We start from the raw sequence: 18,483 nt of genomic DNA, 5'->3' as shown, positions 1-18,483 counted from the left end.
CCCTACTGTGACATGAAGGATTGACTCCCAGCTTAAGTACCTAATGTAGTTCATTTTTCTTTTCTGCTAGAATTTTTTTCCCCATAAAATGTTGCATGTTTATCTTTGGCATCCAAAATTAGATCTCTTCACTTTTTCCATTCTAATCTCAACAGAAAAGTCAGGGTAGGAAGAGTCAAAATTTTCCCCTCATCTTCTACACCCATCATGTTTGCCGCATAGAAAGGACCCCACTCTACCAGTCTGACTAGTTCAGCTGCTGTAAATAGCTATTAATCCTTCCTTAATATTGATTCTCTGTGATGTGGATGTCACCTACATGGTTTCTTTTGTTTTTCTAAGGCTGCAAAACAAAAGGTTGATAATGAACATCTCAGACATGTACGACTGCACAAGGTGTTCCGAAACACTCAGGAGAAGCATTCTTGAGCATGCATCCAAAGGGTTTAGTCTGATCAACTGCCATTATTCAGAACCTTTTTGGAGCCCTTTATGCAGATTTCCCCCAAAGCCAGTGTTGTTCTTGATAGTCACCCAATGTTTTGGCCACTGGTGGAATTTCCTAGCTTGATCCCCCCACCTTAATCACTAGATGGTTTTAAATGATTCACTCTTTCCAGAAATAAATTTCTTAGGATAGTGGTTCTCAAAGTGTGGCCAGGGACCAGTAACATCAAGATCACCTGGGAACTCTTTAGAAACACAAATTCTGGGCCCCACCCCAGATTTAATGGATCAGAAACTTTGGGGGTGGAGCCCAGCAATGTGCATTTAACAAGCCCTCCAGGCAATTCTGAGGTACAGTCTAGTTTGAGAACCACTGACTTAGAAGATGAAATATTGCCTTCATTGAGGATATTCGAAGATGTGCTACTGATTTTTAAGGCATTCCGAAGAACAAGTTTCCAGAAGTTTTTGAGCAAAGCTGGAGTACATGTATGGCCTCTCTGGGGGACCGCTTTAAGAGAGACTGGCCTTCCGCTGAGACATCCCGGTTCTGCCACCTAGCCATTTGACCTTGAGCAAGTTCTTACACTTGGTTTCTCATCTGGAAAATGAAAGACCCACCCTTACCTACCTCACAGAATTGTAATGAGATTCAAAGTGAGTCACATCTACAAATATGAAACCAGAAATATAAATATAAACCAGAAAGTACTACAAAATGTGAAAAGTGAAAGTCATGTCATTCTGCAGACAGGATTCTGGTAGTCTGAGCATTATGTCAGGGCAGAGAGTTGGAGAAAGGCCTGTATTTATCATTCCTTTGGCCAGATCCACCTTTTTGTCTATATAATGACCGATTCATCACCTTAGTGGATGTGTCTAAGATTCTGCCATTTCAGCCCACCAACTTATTTGGTGCTAAGAGAGGAAAACCATTGCCTGACTGGTGGCTACAAGGGGCTAGGAAGATGTATTCATTTTCAGACATGCTATTTTCTATGGAAAGCTTAGTGATGGTGAGTAAGGATGGACTGTGTATGTGGGCACTGTACTCTCGTGCCCAGAACTTGTCACACACTAGCAGTGAAAGGGTCTGTACTGAAACTACCCATTTCAGCCCTGTGCAAGGGAGTCATGACCTTCAGCAAGGAAGCGAGTGTTCATTGCCACATACTAGTCATTGCAGAGAGGCCCAAAAAGAAAATCCCTCGAGCAAACCAAATCTATAGAAACTGAGATTTTAAAACAGACCAGTTAATGTGTCTGTGCTTGAGAAGAATGTGGGTGGATTTTCCCTCAGAGGTTAGGCTTTACAAACAACTTCACCATAGGAATTCTTTAAACACCAAGCTCCTGGTGCATTTGTAACTTAACTTTAAAGCTTTACAGACTGTTAAGTGAACATATCTGGGCAGGAAAGAAGCTAAATCTGTTGTTGCCTTAGTGCTTATTGGGAATGCAGTTTTAGTAACAAAGAAAACAGTTCCCACTAGGCCAACATCAACTTCACTTTTCACACAAAGTGGCAGCTAAAATCAAGAGATTCAATAAGAATCTAATTGGTTAATTATGATTAAATTATTGGTTAATTATGGGAAAATAAGCTGTTGGTTAATTATGGAATTAGAATAGGAAATGATTTTGCTCAAAATGTGTGCCTATTTAACAAATCTGTAGAGACAGAAAGTAGATTAGTGGTTCCTAGGCCTGGGGGGAGTGGGGAGGAATGAGAAGTGACTGTTAATGGGTCCGAGGTTTCTTTTAGGGGGGATGAAATTTCCTAAAATTGGACTGTGGTGATGGTTGCTCAACCCTGTGAATATACTAAAGAGCACTGAACTGTATACTTTAAATGGGCGGATTATTTGGCATATGAATTATATCTCAATCAAGCTGTTTTTTTAAAAAGTCAAATTGCTAATAAATTGTAGAGCCAAGGAAAACATTATGGCTGTTTAAAAGACAAAAATCACATCAAAACTTTGCTACATGTGGTTTCGGATCGATATGAAATAGTGATCATTTGAAATATATTAAGGCAGAAAATATTTGCTTTCTTTTAGTCAGAGTATTTTAAAAGACTATCTCAGCCAAATCATTGAAATTTAAATGTAATAAATTAAGGTGGCTAATAGTTGAAGCCAAAGTCATGGATATTTATGACCTAACGAGTAGTCTATGTTCCCTACAGATTTATTTAGAATAAAAATCAGCAGCACTTACACAATAATGATTAGAAAACTGGATTCTCACTGTCCATCGTGTTGCCCTAAACTGATCTGGTTAGGGAAGGCTGGAAGGTTGAAGTTGGAAAGGATATGATCTCATCCTTATGATGTAAATATGCGCTGATAAGAGAAGATAGAAATATTCAGATTTAAGCTGTGAAATGGGGCTCTTGTATAAGCAGCTTCGTATCTCGTGATATGTTTATCAGACGGACTACTCAGTTTTGTCTGCCCAGGAGAGAACCTTTGCCCTTTCCTGCCTCGGCAAGATAGGCCAGGCCACGGTAGCTCTAATCTCCTGGTTAAAGTCCTGGCTCCAGGGCTTGGGGCTTGCCTACGGCTCACTGGTGGCCATGGAGACTGTAGATTGAAGTAAACAGGAAGGGAACTGGCTGGGAGATGTAGGAATTTCTGGCTCAGTGGAAAGAAGGCAGGGAGCTACCAACACCTGCCTAGCAAGCCTTGCAATTTGGAGGCTGCTGGTTAGGGCTTCTTAATGCACCGGAAGACCCTGACTGGGCCACTGGCAGTTCTTTGCGGCAAGAGGCCCTACTTTGGTGGTGTTTCTCAAACACCGTTTTTTCATTAATCACCACCCACCCACCCACCTCAAGGAGACTTTTAAGAGATTTTTTTCCTAATTGTCCTCTTCTTCCATGAAATGTAATACCACAGATATTCATTCATATTCTCTGTGTGTGTGTATCTGTTTACATACTGCGGTACTCCCACACACACAAGAATGAATTTTCAGCCCCGAGAATGCATGCCCTGGATGGATTGAAGGCTCTAGGCCGGGCCTTTCTCTTTGTCCTCACATTTGGAGTGAGTGGTGAGGTCAGTCACACAGAGAAGGTGGACAGGGTGGCCCATGCCCATCACTAACCATAAGAAGCCCTGACTCCAGGTTCCAGCACGACTAGAGGAGTGTCCTCTCAAGTCACATTGTCCCCGCACCATCTGTTCAGCCTGCCTGCCATCCTCCGGGCTCTGCCACCACCTCCTCTCCCTGGCAGGAGCCCTCTGCCCAGTGGCTGGCTGACTGTGATGGAAAGCAGGGTCCTCCATCAAAGCAGCAGCACAAGTAGAGGCATAGCTTTCCCCGCCAGCAGGTCACTTCCTTCCCATGCTGTCCTCCAGCCCTTCCCAGCTCTAGGCCTCTCCCCAAACCCTCACTCACTGTTCTCTCTCTGTTCCCTCACCCAAATGAAAGCGTGAGATTTATCAGGTTCCCCAGTCTTGCAATGACCTTTATACTCTTCATTTCACATTTCTTTAATACCCTGCTCACAAACTCTTCAAAGTTCTCAGAAAGTATCTCCCCTGCCCTCACAGAGAAATGGATTTCAGAGACCCCCAGCACATACAGATGGCCACTGCTAGAACTCTCTAGAACCTGGCTTCCTTGTAATTAAGAGCTACAGGACATACTTCTATCTTCTCTGCCTTTCCAGACTATGAGAGCATTCCTAATGCCCTCTTCTACTTGGAGCTGGGAACATGAAGCCAGGCACAGCATAAACCCCTGGCCCTGGGATCCACAGGATCATGACCCTCTTTGTTCCTTAGAACCCTCTGACTTAGATCATGGGCTTTTATTTCCAAAAAAGTTAGCAAGTTAAGGGGCCTCTAAGATGGTACCATCGAGTCTCCCCCACCTTTGTTGAACACCTGCTCTGCTCCAGGCACTGTGCTAGGCCTTTTCACATACATTATCCAATTCAGTATTTACCCCCTATGAGGTAGGTTCCCATATTACAGATAAATAGTCACAAGAGAGGTCACACAAGAGGCTGAGTCACTTGCCTAAGTGGTGAAATCAGGGCTTAAAGTCAGGCCTGTTTAACTCCACACCACTTACTGCATTGTCCCAGGGGAGAAAACATGTTCCCACTTGAGAAAAACATTTTTCCCAGCTGTGTACAGAGGGGCTTCACTGTAGTTTACCATTCTCAAAAGATGACACAGTTAAAAGGGAAGAAGGTGGGATTTAATTCCAGGTGTGTGTTCCCTCGGTGCGTCTTCCCCAAGATCCATGTCTCCGGCCCGTCTGTGATTAGGCCTTTAGGACAAAGAATGACTTTTCCTCTCCCAGGCCCCACCAGGTGTTCATGCCTCAGCCTCCTGCCAACAGGAAAGAGGCAGAAGCCCCATTCTTGGAACTTGGAAGCAGGAGCAAAGCAGAAATTGCCACCAAGTTAGCCTGAGGGCAAGCCACGTCAGCGGCCCTGCCTGCACGGGGGTGGCAGGTAGCAGGGAGCCTGGTGGGTTTACACTGATCGCTGTCCCTTTCCTGAGCCCCTTGCAATATTCTTTTTTATGAAGAAGAAATAGCACATTGACTTGGGATTTAGTCATATTTCATTCATCCCTTTTGCCTTTTCCCTGGCCTCTAAAACCACGAGCCTGGCTGAGGAATTCAGGTCCACAGTGTAGGCTTTGAACAGCTTTGTGTAGGGAGAGGTTTTGAAAAGAAAGGAAAGTGGTATCTACTTGTCAGATGGAATGTGTTAACAAATCAGGGAGGAATGCAAGGACTTTAACTGTTAGGGTCCCTTGGCAGTTTGGGTGATGAATCATCCAGCGTGGGTACGGATTCCTAACAAATGAAGCCTCACGATGACATCATTCTTGCAAAATCATCTGGGTTTCTGTTGTAGGCGCCTGACAAGTTCTTACCTTGGGGATTTTCACCACATGGCGTTTGTTGTTGTTTTTTTTCCCCCAGCCACAATTAATACCCATCATGCCTTACAATTCACCCACTTTTCTATCAACTGGAATTTGGCAAACTAGGACTTTCACAAGTCTGTCTCACTATCACCCCTCCTACAGGGCATTCTTGGGACACCTGTGCTTCTCACCTGATCACTCAGCACCCAGCCTCCTGATAGTCCTGGGTTCAGTCAGGCTGTATTTCAGCAGCGAGCCTGGGCTTGCACTAGTCTGAGGGCGTGGACGTGATGAAGACCACAGAGGAGTGCAGGGGCATCTAGGAGGGTACCTAGCCCAGACTCGTGGGATCAGGGAAAACACAGTGCTTTGAATATGGTGCCAGTCAGCAAATATATGATGACTAAGTTAATAACTGAGTTGAGTCTTAGGAGAGGAGTAGGAGTTAGTCTAAGGATGAGTTCAAGGGGAGATATCTCAATGAATGAAGACCCGTGGTTACAATGTGTGAGTAGGAAAAAGTAAGAGATGAAACTGGGTAGGTGGGCGGGAGCGCCTCATGTGCCATGCTAAGGAGCTGAAACGTTATTCTAAGAAAGATGAGAAATGATCAAAGGGCTCTGGGCATGGAAGTAAGGTGGCTTGATTTACAGCAGTATGGAGGATGGAGTGGAAGGGGCCAGACTGCGGACAGAGAGACTAGTTAGGAAGTTAACGTGGTCCTTTAGAGGTGATGTGAGCATGAAGTAGGGCAATGGGGTAGGGATGAAATGAGAGGACAGATTAGCAAAATATTTAGAATTTACACTTGGCAACTGGTGATTATCCAGAAGACCCCCCAGATTTTCAGGGTGGAGTTGCCACAAACTGAAAAGATAAGAAGAGGCCCATGTTCAGCCAGAGTTATCAGTTCGATTCGGGTATGTTGAGTTAGAACTGCCTGCAAGAGACCTGCGGCTGGTCGAGCTGACTCACAGGTAGTTAAGATACACGAATCCCAAGACAGAGGAGAGTGGGGGCTAAAGATAATGACTTAGGACTCCTCATATTCATAGCAGTCAAAACCATAACAGCACAGTATTTGACACACCCAGGAAATTAGGGGACATGAGAAGGGCAGTGGGTGAAGGACAGAACCTGAGGGAATACCAATGTGGATGGTGGGGGAGAAGGAAGACAGACCATGGCAGAGACAAAGAAGGAGGATCAGAGAGACACGGGGGCCCAGGAGGGTGCCTTACTGCTCTGTGCTTCTCTCCCCTCTAAACCTTATGGTTGTCCTGTTCCTCATAAGTAAGCTCTTCCTCACCTCCCCATACAGCCCTTATAGGTGAAAGTGGCTCCTGATCCCAAAGCACATTCTTGCAGCTTCCAGCCATCCCTCCTCTACCCTCCTGAAGAGATTCCTGCACCTTCATGGCTCATACAATTCAGTTATAAAGCCTCAACTTCCTTTCCTGGTCATTCTCTGTTTATCTAAGCCTGGCATCTACATAACCATTTCTCTCTCCACACCTCCCCCCAATGCTACCATCACAGGATGACTTGAGTACCGTGAGGATGAACCATCACCAAGACACACAGTTCCTAGATGCCCCCACCTCCAGGGACTCTTCACCTCCACTCCAGCTTCCCGTTCCCATGACGACTCCCAGGAAATGGTTAATACCTGGCACAGCTTCAGTCCTGTGGGAATAAACCTCACATCCTACTCTGACCACAACCAGCTCTCTCACCTCTTCTCCTACACTTGTGTTCTCACTTTCCTTAGTTCCCTCCATTTTCTTCTGACCTGTTGCCCCCCCCCCCCCCCCGACCTCTCTTCCTTCTTTACCCGGGTTAGACTCTCCAGTTATTCATCTGGTTATTCTTTTTTTTATATAAATTTTTTTTTTTAATTTTTTGGCTGTGTTGGGTCTTTGCTGCATGCAGGCTTTCTCTAGTTGCTGCGAGTGGCGGCTGCTCTTCGTTTTGCGGTGCACGGGCTCTAGGCACGTGGGCTCAGTAGTTGTGGCACATGGGCTCAGTAGTTGCGGCACGCGGGCTCAGTAGTTGTGGCACACAGGCTCAGTAGTTGTGGTTCGCGGGCTCTAGAGCACAGGCCCAGTAATTGTGGCACACGGGCTTAGTTGCTCCACGGCCTGTGGGATCTTCCCGGACCAGGGATCGAACCCGTGTCCCCTGCATTGGCAGGCAAAGTCTTATCCACTGTACCACCAGGGAAGCCCCATCTGGTTATTCTTTCCTGAAATCTTTACTCCCTTTGTACCTTCCCTCTTCCCCCACACCTGCCCAGGGCAACTCTGGTCCCCATTCTCTTCTCTGCTCCTGCCCCAAGCACACAGAGGGAAACGGGATCCCATACAGAAGAACATCATTAAAGATTCACGGTCTTCACTCTCATCCCTGTAATTCTTCATCGCTATAGAAAACATAAGCCCTTCTCATGGGGAAATAGGAAAAATTGAGCAGTAGCCCAAAGCCCAATCTCTCTCCCAAAATAGCTTCTCCACCTGCTCTATTGCTAGATTTCCACACAGATGTCCTTGGTACAATCTTGACTGCCATTTACCACATTTAGTCTTACCTTGGGCAAGTTACTTAACCTCCTTAAATCCTAGTTTCCTCAGTTTTAAAATAAGGATCCCCCAGGCTTGCTGCCAACCTCCATGGCACTTTGTGCAAATTAGAAGGCGCCTCTCTGAATAGGTGTAGCTTTGGGAGCTGAGCACAGCCTGCAGACCCACAGTCACCCCGTCACCGGGGCACCCTCGTGCAGAGCCACCTTGTATGACCAGACACTGCAGCCCCAGCTACACCCACCTCCACAGGGTTCTTAGGGAACAAAGGCGATCAGCTACACAGTGCCCAGCAGAGAGGATGACCCTGAGCAGAACCTCAGCCAGAAGAGCCCTTGCGGACCACCTGGACTTGTAGGTATGCTCTGCTGAGGTGGCACCTGCAGCCATTTCAGGCATTGCCTGCCAGCTCCAAGAGGTTTATCACTGTGCTCCCCTCTCTCGTCAGAGAGCAGACCCCTGAGAGACTGGGACATGTGCTGCTAAGTTCAGTGAGAGAGCAGACCAGGGTCACAGTCAAGGGCTCAGGCAGGCAAGGGGCAGTGGGAGGGAGCAGGGAGTGCGGGCAGCTAGACAGAGAGGATGGTCTGCAAGGGAGAAGGGAAATGAGCAGCCCGCCTCCCCAGGGCCACACTGCCTCCCCCCAACCGCACACCCCAGCTCTAGGTGCTGTCCTTAGGAGCACCCACCTCTCAGATTCTCCCCTTGTGGTCCTCTCAGCAGCTGCTGATGAGTGTCATCCCTACGCCACCAGCCCTGCAGGGTGCCTCGCCCTCCCCCAGGCCCCCACCAGAGGGCTCAGGTACTCCATAGGGTGTTTTGCTCCTTCCACTTCACTGTTAATCCATCTGCCTCCCAGGTCCCACAGGCCAGAACCCCTCAGGACCCAGGAGTGTGCAGGCCCTCAGGAGAGCAGGAATTTCAGAATGCTACATCCATTCTCTAAGAGCGGCTCTTCCTTAAGAGGCAATTATTGTGAGAAGGCAATGAATAGTAGCCACGTGGGTATTTTTACTGAAGAAAGATGAATTATGTCATCACCCCTTTTGGCACAAAAATAATTTTCAGTAAAAGGTTAAAGCCATCATGTTGTATCAATGAGAACTATTCCATTATTCCAAGAATGATTGATTGGAAAGTACTTTACTTACAGGAAAATCACAGTGATACAATACAGCTTCTACTTAAAGCGCTTTCCATTAAAAAAAAAATTATAACCAGTGTATAAAAATAGTTATACTGAAGATGTGAATCAACAGCCGAGTAATTTATTGGCATTTGAAAGCCCTGTGCTATAAATAGATTCAACAATGAGACTATCAAGTAACTCTGGGCTGTGGCAACCTAACCTCCATTTTTTCTGACACAAAAGAAAGTCACATGTAGTTCAGCAAGGGACATCTGACCCCCTTGGAAGAGATCACTGGAAGAGAAAAACACGATGGAACTAGGACCATGAGTCTGGCCAACTCAAAGCGCTGGGTGAGGCAGTGGAAGAGACACAGGGGACAGAGATATGGTCTCTGCCCTCAGAGTTTTCAGGTTGTCCCAGACTGTAGGCCTGTACATACAATCGTCAGTACAATGTTTTAAATGCCTAAGAGAAGTGCAAATGAATGTATCACTCCCTTTCTTTCCCTTACACTCTTCGGTGAAAGTTAAATAGTACTTTTCTACCTTTTCACTCATAAATTTCAAAGAGCTTTTCCACTGTTGGATGTGATGTGACTTTTAAAATAGTATTCACTGGGGCTTCCCTGGTGGCGCAGTGGTTGAGAGTCCGCCTGCCGATGCAGGGGACATGGGTTCGTGCCCCGATCCGGGAAGATCCTACATGCCACGGAGCAGCTGGGCCCGTGAGCCATGGCTGCTGAGCCTGCGCGTCCGGAGCCTGTGCTCCGCAACGGGAGAGGCCACAACAATGAGAGGCCCGCGTACAGAAAATAAATAAATAAAATAGTATTCACTGGCCTTCACATCTTTGAGCTGATGGCCCCAGGAGTCTCCCTACTTCTTTGTGCTTTTGGAATGAGGCGAGACTGCTGCCCTCTTTGCGAAGAAGAATGTGGATCACCACCCCTACCCCCACCATCTCACTTCTGGTGAGAAGGTGGAGACTGGGGCAGCTGAGAGTTGGCCCATCAGCAGTCATTAACTGAGCATATACTACTTTTAAGGACTGTATAACTCTGGGGAGTCATCAGATAGGAAAGAACTAGCCAAGATTTCTGGCCTCTCAGAGGAGTTTAATACATGGGATTGCCTCAATCAAGGTTCTTGGTTGAAAAATCGAACAGCTGTGTTACTGACATGGGGCACTGGACACCATCACAACGCTGCCACTAACATCCCAGAGTTCAGTTTTTCTGCAATCACTGTCACAGCCAGAAAATGTTCCTCCCAGTTCCCTGGACTTTGAGGAGGGTGCCACTGCCTAGTCCTTAGCTGCAAAGGAAATTGCCTCAACGAGATGGGGTATTTCCAAATGCAGGAAAGAGGTTCTCTCAATTCAGTTCACCCCGACTTGTAGTAGATGCCTACTTAACTAAGAAAAAGAGGGAAATCATTCAGAGGCTGAAATTGGCCCATTTGCAAATTCACACAGTGACCGATCCTGATTTTTTTTTTTTAACTTCTTTAGTAAAATTTCCTTTGTTAAAAATTTCTCGGGACTTCCCTGGTGGTCCAGTGGTAAAGAATCCGCCTTACAATGCAGGAGACGCGGGTTTGATCCCTGGTCAGGGAAGTAAGATCCCACATGCCCCAGGGCAACTAAGCCCACGCGACACAACTACTGAGCTCGCGCGCCTCAACGAGAGAGCCTGCGTGCCGCAAACTACGGGGCCCACGTCCTCTGGAACCCGTGCACCACAACTACAGAGCCCATGGGCCCTGGAGCCCGTGCACCACAGCTAGAGAAGAGAAAACCCGCACGCCACAACTAGAGAGAAGCCCGCGCGCCACAACAAAGAAACCACACGCCACAACTAAGACCCGACACAGCCAAATAAATTAACTAATTAAAAGAACAATTTGATACAAATCCTTCTTCATTTTTCTCTGTATTCTTAAAAAAAATACACACATACTCATAGACACAGGTATTTTCTTTCCTCTCTCTTCCATTCCCCCCACCACCCCCACAACCTCCTATCGATCATGATGCTGAAATCTTTTCTGGCTTAACTAATGGACATTTCTCCAGGTATGTGCATGTATTGCTAACCTTTTCGTATTAATAGCTGCATATTTTTCCATAATACAAATGTACGAGATTATTCACCCATTCTCCTATTTGATAGAAAATCACATTATTTCCAGTGTTTTGCCTTTGGAAACAATGCAGCAATAAGCATCTTTGAGCACATATCCCAATATTATAGGAGTTTTCACTTCTGTAGATTTCCAGAAGCAGGACTGCTAAATCAAAGGACACACACATTTTTTAACAAATACTGTATTACTCTTCCACATTCCTACCAACAATATATGAGAGCATCATTGTCCTCTCCATTTTCATCTTGCTGCTCTTGCTATCAATCTTACTATTTTATCAATCTGATGGGTAAAAAATATTATTTTAATTTGCATTTTACTTAATAGCTGATAACTTAGTATCTTTTCATGTTTACTGGCCATTTACATTTCCTTTTCTGAAATTGCAGACCCATATCCTTTGTCCATTTTTATCCTGCATTTGTCTTTTTCCCAGCAATTTGAAGGTGTTCTTTGAGTATTAGGAATATGTCATATGTATTACAAGAATTTTCACCAAATTTGTGCTTTTTAACTCGGATCTTTTTTTTTTTTTTTTTTTTTTTGCCGCACAGCGCGGCATGCGGGATGTTGGTTCCCCGACCAGGGCTTGTACACGCACCCACTGCAGCAGAAGCACGGGGTCTTAACCGCTGGACCACCGGGGAAGTCCATTTGGCTTTATTTAGTGTCTTTGGACATATTTATTTTTATTTTTTTAAATTATAATCTAATCTTTTTTTCATTATGGCTTTCGGGTTTACTGACTGGCTCGTGGTTTCCCTGCTTGCAATTATTCAAATATTCATCTAAATTTTCATACTATGTTACTGTTTTATTTTTTATATTCAAGCCTTTAACCTACCTGGAATTTAATTTTGTGTATGATGTAAAGAGGAATCAAGACTTGAAATCTTAGAGTTTGCCATAACTCTTCATATGTTGTAGTATTTTCCATGTTTTCATAATACACCCTCCACCCAGCTCATAATTTCTCTGGTTTCAGACCTTTCTCTTGTCACATTGCTGTGTTGTAAACTGAGGGAGGGCATGTCTGTCTGTTTCTTTCTTTCTCCATTGTTTCCCTCAGGAAACACTTAATAAACAATTGCAAGTCACCTAGCATAGAGCTTGACATATTTTAGGTACTCAGAAAACATTTCTGGGAGGAAGGAAAGTGTTGAATTCACACCTGAGTTACTAGGACTCCTTGGCAAGTTGAATATTGACTGCTTATCTTTGTTAACAAGGGGAAATGTCATTCTCCTTAAAGCCATTCAGTGTCTCATGAGTTCACTCTGTTCCTCCTCCTATATCTTTGTTCTCTGAGGCCTTCCTTCTCTCTATAAATCTGTCTCATTTCATAAGGATTCCCCTTAGGCAGGCTTTCTTCAACCATTCCTTAAAATTCAACAGTATTTATAAACTCTGCCATACTATTTAGCATTTAATCCACAATTGATTTTATTCTTTTTCAAGTACCCATCACTGTGCTAGGCACACAGCTTAGTAAATACTTAAACTGCAACTGAAACAATCATGCATACCAAGGTATAGCCTCAAGATTTGTTATGAAAGCTCTTGGGACTAAGGAAGCAACAAACTGGGAAAAACTGGAAAATGACCCTGAAAGCTGTAAAATACCAGAATGATTTTTCAAGTGAAATTGTATTACATTTATTTTAAATACATTTGTTGGATGAACACATGACTAGGTACTGCCCTACCTGAAGGCAGAGGTCAACAGACTTTCTTTGGTATTTTCTATTTCCATGGGTCCCTATATGGCCTTCACCAACTTGGGCCTTTGGAGATTCAGGGGAAATGGAACTAAGGCTTATATGACCCTACATTAGTTTGAAAATAACATCTGAATGGCTCTCACCACGTTCCACATGAATTTTTAATGGAGAAACAGCTAATTCTAGGGCTATGGCAGAGAATATACAAGATGAGCCTGGAGCATCTATAATGTCAGAAAATAAGAAAGTGCTCAAAAAATAAAATGATGGAAGTATGTCAAAGGGACACAAGTACCAACTGAAAGAACTCCCAACTGCCAAAGCTGGAACAATTTGAGCAAAAAATAAATAATGTAGTGCTGGATTATAGCCTAAGGAATAAAATAAATATCCCTGAGTTCATACTTATATAAGTGAGCAGCTGAATAAATAAATGAGGGAGAAGAAACAAATCTCCCATAGAGAATTCCAATTTATGGAGATACTCCATAAATGGAGTTACTCCACCCTCAGGGATGTAGAGCATAACTCCCCACCCCTTAAGTGTGGACTATACTCAGTGATTTGCTTCCAAAGAGCAAGTATAAAGAGAGAAAGTAACTTTACAATGGTGAAACCTGGCCAAGACTACCTTAGCCAAGTGCTCAAGATTAACATCATCAGTGTAAGTCATGTTGACAGTATGTACCCTTGATACGACATGATGAGAATGACACTTCACCTTTGTGGTCTTCCTCCCCAAAACCGTAAGACAAATCCCAATTGAGGTACATTCTACAAAATACTCAACCAGTCCTCAAAACTATCAAGGTCATCAAAAACAAAGAATGTCTAAAAAACTGTCACAGCCTACAGCAGTCGAAGGAGATATGACAACTAAATGTAATCCAGGTATCCTGGATAAGATCTTGGAACAGAAAATACACATTAAGCAAAACTAGTGAAATCTGAATAAAGTATGTAATTCAGTTAATATGATAATGCTATTATTTCGTCAGTGGTGACAAATGTACCATAATAATATGTTTACAGAACTAGACGTGGGGTATATGGAAATTCTCTACTATCCTTGTACCTTTTCTGTGCATCTAAAACTATTTTAAAATAAAAAGTGTACTTAAATATTTTGAAAATACAGTTTGGGCAACAGATGGCTACATGCTTATCTCTACAACTGTGCTTTTAATTACAGGGCGCTGGTGACAGTTTTGTGGGAGCGTTGGCCTTCTACCTGGCTTACTACCCTAATCTGTCCTTGGAAGAAATGCTCAAGAGATCCAATTTCATCGCAGCAGTCAGTGTCCAGGCTATAGGAACACAGTCATCTTATCCATACAAAAAAGACCTGCCCCTTGATCTGTTTTGATTGCTATTAACTCCAAAATAAATATACCTGGAAATAAAGTATACTTGGGGATGGCCACTCTTAACCAGCAACTTACTATGTCATCTTCTCCTTTCTTTGCAAATACTATATTCATTTACTAAGTCATCCTCAAGCCTTCATTTATTTCTTTATAATGATGATTTCTTTGCTTTTCATGCAAAAGTCAACGACAGAATTAAGGATTCCACAACGAAGACATGTACAAACAATACCACTATTCAGGAACCAGCAAACTCTACTGCCAACACATCATGATACTATAATGTAACACCATACAGCAGAGGTTGCATACAACGGTGTCTGGAGTCAGAGCAGAGTGTGTTAAATAAGCGAAGGGGGCATACAAATTGGGCCACTCAAGCAGTTCCTAAGAGGGGCAGCTGACATTCAGCTTTGCCTTTAGTGTTGTTAAAGCTTCTGGTTTTGCAAGGGAAGCCAGAAGTTTGGATGTTTATTGAAATCTTTCAACGTTTAGGTATCAGCAACTGATTTTTTTAATTGTAAATACCACCTGTGGGCTGCTTTCAGCCCATGTGCTGAATAGACAAGTCATCTGCTAAGCCAGATTCTAAGTTTTTTGAAAAAAAAGGTGATTCATGCATGTCACAGACCCTTTACACTGGGCTTAGGTAGGATCAGGTGCAAGATTTTTCTTGTAACCCAAGACCACAATGTAGAGTTTCAATCTAAAAACAGCCAAGATCTCACCTAGTACTTTAACAAAAGCTTTAACAAAAGATGCCAGAAAAATAGCTGATTGACTATCATGCCACAAGCCTCTAAGATTCAGCAACTGTCTAATTTTATTTCCAGAGAGCTGCGCTCACATCCTCAGGAGATAGACTGGGCCACAGGGAAGGAACACCTGTTATTTTGGAACAACATTGGTTTCTTAATGCTTGTGGTCATGGTGAACACTCTATCCTTCTCCCCTATAAATGCAGTAGGATACGTACCAGCAGAGCTCAAAATGTGAGCTGATGCTTACCTTCAGCCACAAATTTGACAAGTAAAGGAGAAAATGGGCAATTCTGAAAATCTGTAGTAAACAATAGCTCGAGTGGGAAAGTGTACAGAGCTGGGTAGGGCAGGAGTCCTTATCTGACAGGGATTTCCAAGCTGTGTGGTACCACTGCCCCAGAAGCCCTAGCCATTAGCTTTATGGAAATACACTATAGCGCCTCTTATTAAAAAAAAAAAAAAAATCTAGGAGTTAAAGCAGTCCAAAGCTGTCCTAGAAAATCCTAGATACTACTTTGGAGACATGAGTTTGAGAATATGGACCAATGGCATTTTTCTAACTATATAAGCACAAATCAAAAATAGCAGTTCTCTTGGTTTCTTCTGTGTTACAGCTGGCTCCCTTCTTACCATTCCTGCTCACCGCTGCCATCTCTGTTATTGCATGGGAGTTCTTTCAAGATCATTCTGGACTGTGACTCTGCCTTTTCTGTGAAGTACAAGAAAGAACAGACTGGAAACTCTTGCACAAATCTCACTATGGAAAATTTTCTTTTCTTATGTGAAACAATGGTTATTTTTTAGGAATGTAGTTTTTAAAATTTCAAATAGTGGGGGAAAACACCACTAAGAGACAATAGTACAGGCTATTTTAATATTTTTATTAAGGGCTATAAAAATATCCAGAAAGATAAATAAATGTGATGCAATGATATATGTCCTAATATGAAGAACTTTCTTTCACTCCATTGTTTTCCTTCACAATGGCCTTCAAATCACAGGAGGCAGTGATTCCATGCCATTTCCTCTTCTTTCATTACACGCTGCAGAATTTCTGAATCAGTATCCCGCCCTCAGTCTTCTCACTTATAAATCAAATTCATTTTCAATCCATTGTTTAGAGGGAGCGTATTTTTTTCTGTTCCACAAAGAGGACTTTTTTTTTCACTGAAGGAGGAGAAAAAAGGATTGTAGCAGAAAACTAAAAAGTATCGTCACCATTTTTTAATAAAAATACGTATCAGACCATGAGCCCTCTCTTCTTTTTCTTTCCTTTGTCATGAGGATGGAGCTGACTTGCTAACTCAGTTCCTCAATCCCAGAGATCAGAGAAGACTGGAGAAAATGGTAAGGAAAACAAGGGAAGGTGCACCAGCCAATCAGCGGCATCCCTGGTACCCCACAAGGTCACATTTCAACCAATGTGAAATAATCAAATTTAAAAGAAGAAAATTACAAGCAAAAAAATGAAAAACAACGTCTTCACCCAGCTAATGTCTACTCTTGTAGGAAGTGAAGCAAGAGCTAGACTCCAGAAAAAGAGCAGTAAAAACTGAGCAGACCGGGCTTCCCTGGTGGCGCAGTGGTTGAGAGTCCGCCTGCCGATGCAGGGGACACAGCTTCGTGCCCCAGTCCGGGAGGATCCCACATGCCGCGGAGCGGCTGGGCCCGTGAGCCATGGCCGCTAAGCCTGCGCGTCCGGAGCCTGTGCTCCGCAGTGGGAGAGGCCACAACAGTGAGAGGCCCGCATACCGCAAAAAAAAAAAAAAAAACTGAGCAGACCACAGAAGAAAAGGAAGCCTGGCTGAAAGAGTAAATACACATTAAACCTTGTACCTTCCAGAAGTGGTTTCATATACCCAAATATAAATTTTCAAGTTTGGTAATAGATTTAACATCATAACCCAAATCTTATTATTTTAAACATCATAACAGAGTACAGCTCTCTGAAACACCCAAAACAAAAATGCTAACTGCCTGGATGAAAGATTAGAGACCAGATGCTAGGCAATTAGGTTTTCATAGTTCCTGTAATGCCCTATTATAGCACTCCATTAACATCACACATCTCTTCCTCACCACCCCCCACACACATACCCCACCTGAATTCTTCTTTGCCAAAAAAAGCCAAAAACAGTGCATCCAGGAAGATCCAGGAACTCAAAAGACTAAGACACAACAGCAACTCACCTGTCCCTACCACATATAGAGATTTTAGCTTTGTTTTTTTGTTATTCTTCTGTATCAATATGGATACCCTGTATATGAGATTCCCAAACTGTCTATGATTAAGAATTAGCTAGAGAGCTTATTTAAATACACTCCTACTTCTTACCTCCACCTCTACCCTAATTCTGGTTCTGTAGAACTAGAGGGGGACTGGAAGTCTGTATTTTTTCAAAACCCTCAGATGATTCTGATGGGCAGCTGAAATTAATAACCATTAACCAGTCAACAGAATTTTATCTATAAAGTTAATTTAAAATACATATTTTATTACTTTGTATATAGGGATATTTTTAATATACTTCAAATCATCTAATATTAAACATAAGTAGGACTCATGCTCCTTCAAAGTCCAAGGAAGACTACAAAGCATTATAAGACAGTAGTAAAGAACCCAAACAGCTCCCTACCAGACAATGTTATTCATTGCAAGAAATATTTCCCCCATGTTTTTCTACATGGAACTAAAAAATGGATAAAAAAAAGAATTTGTCTCATGGATAACCAGTCAGGAGATTATTTAAATGACCTTGAACAGAAATAACTGATGAATATTAGTAAAGCAAGGCTTTATTCATAAAAATTTTGATTTACTTGCTGCATTCCTTCCCTTAATTCAAAGAATAAATATTTAAGTTCACAGAACTGTGCTAGGCAAAGTGGAATTTATGAAAGCGTAAAAGTCCCTGATTTAACAGCAGTGTATCATGAGGTGCCTGTATGGATGTCCAGGAAGCCCCGCAGGAACCTAAAGATCAAAGGGGACTGGAATGGTGAGGGAAACGCCTCACAGAGAGGGTCAGGTTTAGCCTCTGAAGCAGCAGCAGCATCTGGATGAGCTGAAACAGGAAAGGGCATGTAGTGTAGAGAAATGGCGATAGGAGGTAAGAATGAGGTAAGTGCTGACCACAGGGGAAGGTCCTGATTAAAAAAAAAAAGAAAACAGACTAATATGGCTCCATGTAATAGAAAAAATATGGGGCCTGGAGTCAAAAAGACTGGGTTCAAACCTGGGTGCCACCATTTATCTACTGTGAGTCCTTGGGCAAATTTCTCAAAATACTCTTCCTTCAGTTTTCTTCCCTATGAGAGGGATAACTCCATCTCCCTCACACGCTGCCAGACAGCAAACACTCAGTAGGTGTTAGATGAGTTGAAATGACACACTGCTATCCACAATCATAAACATAAATTAATTTTCTGTC

The 18,483-nt window shown here is 43.3% G+C and overlaps 2 protein-coding genes across 5 annotated transcripts in view; one reads left to right on the top strand and one right to left on the bottom strand.

Annotated features, from left to right (window-relative positions):
• RBKS (ribokinase) overlaps positions 1-14,361 on the top strand; it is a 74,130-nt gene extending 59,769 nt beyond the window's left edge. Inside the window, exon 8 of the mRNA XM_032652854.1 lies at positions 14,117-14,361. Coding sequence (XP_032508745.1) covers positions 14,117-14,290 — 174 coding nt within the window. The 3' untranslated portion in view covers positions 14,291-14,361. The remainder of the gene's footprint in view (positions 1-14,116) is intronic.
• MRPL33 (mitochondrial ribosomal protein L33) overlaps positions 1-18,483 on the bottom strand; it is a 42,006-nt gene that overhangs the window by 16,859 nt on the left and 6,664 nt on the right. For 3 of the 4 annotated variants that reach the window (XR_004352841.1, XM_032652857.1, XM_032652858.1), the window contains exon 4: positions 15,683-15,761. Coding sequence is in view for 3 of the 4 variants with exons in the window: in XM_032652857.1 (XP_032508748.1) it covers positions 15,683-15,761 (79 nt within the window). In the remaining variant the exon portion in view is untranslated. Of the gene's footprint in view, positions 1-15,682; positions 15,762-15,912; positions 16,220-18,483 lie in introns of those variants that run through there. The other variant, XM_032652859.1, reaches the window with a different exon arrangement.

Source organism: Phocoena sinus, chromosome 13 (assembly GCF_008692025.1).
Source record: "Phocoena sinus isolate mPhoSin1 chromosome 13, mPhoSin1.pri, whole genome shotgun sequence".
Classification (NCBI taxonomy): domain Eukaryota; kingdom Metazoa; phylum Chordata; class Mammalia; order Artiodactyla; family Phocoenidae; genus Phocoena; species Phocoena sinus.
This window is presented reverse-complemented; position numbering and strand designations above follow the sequence as displayed.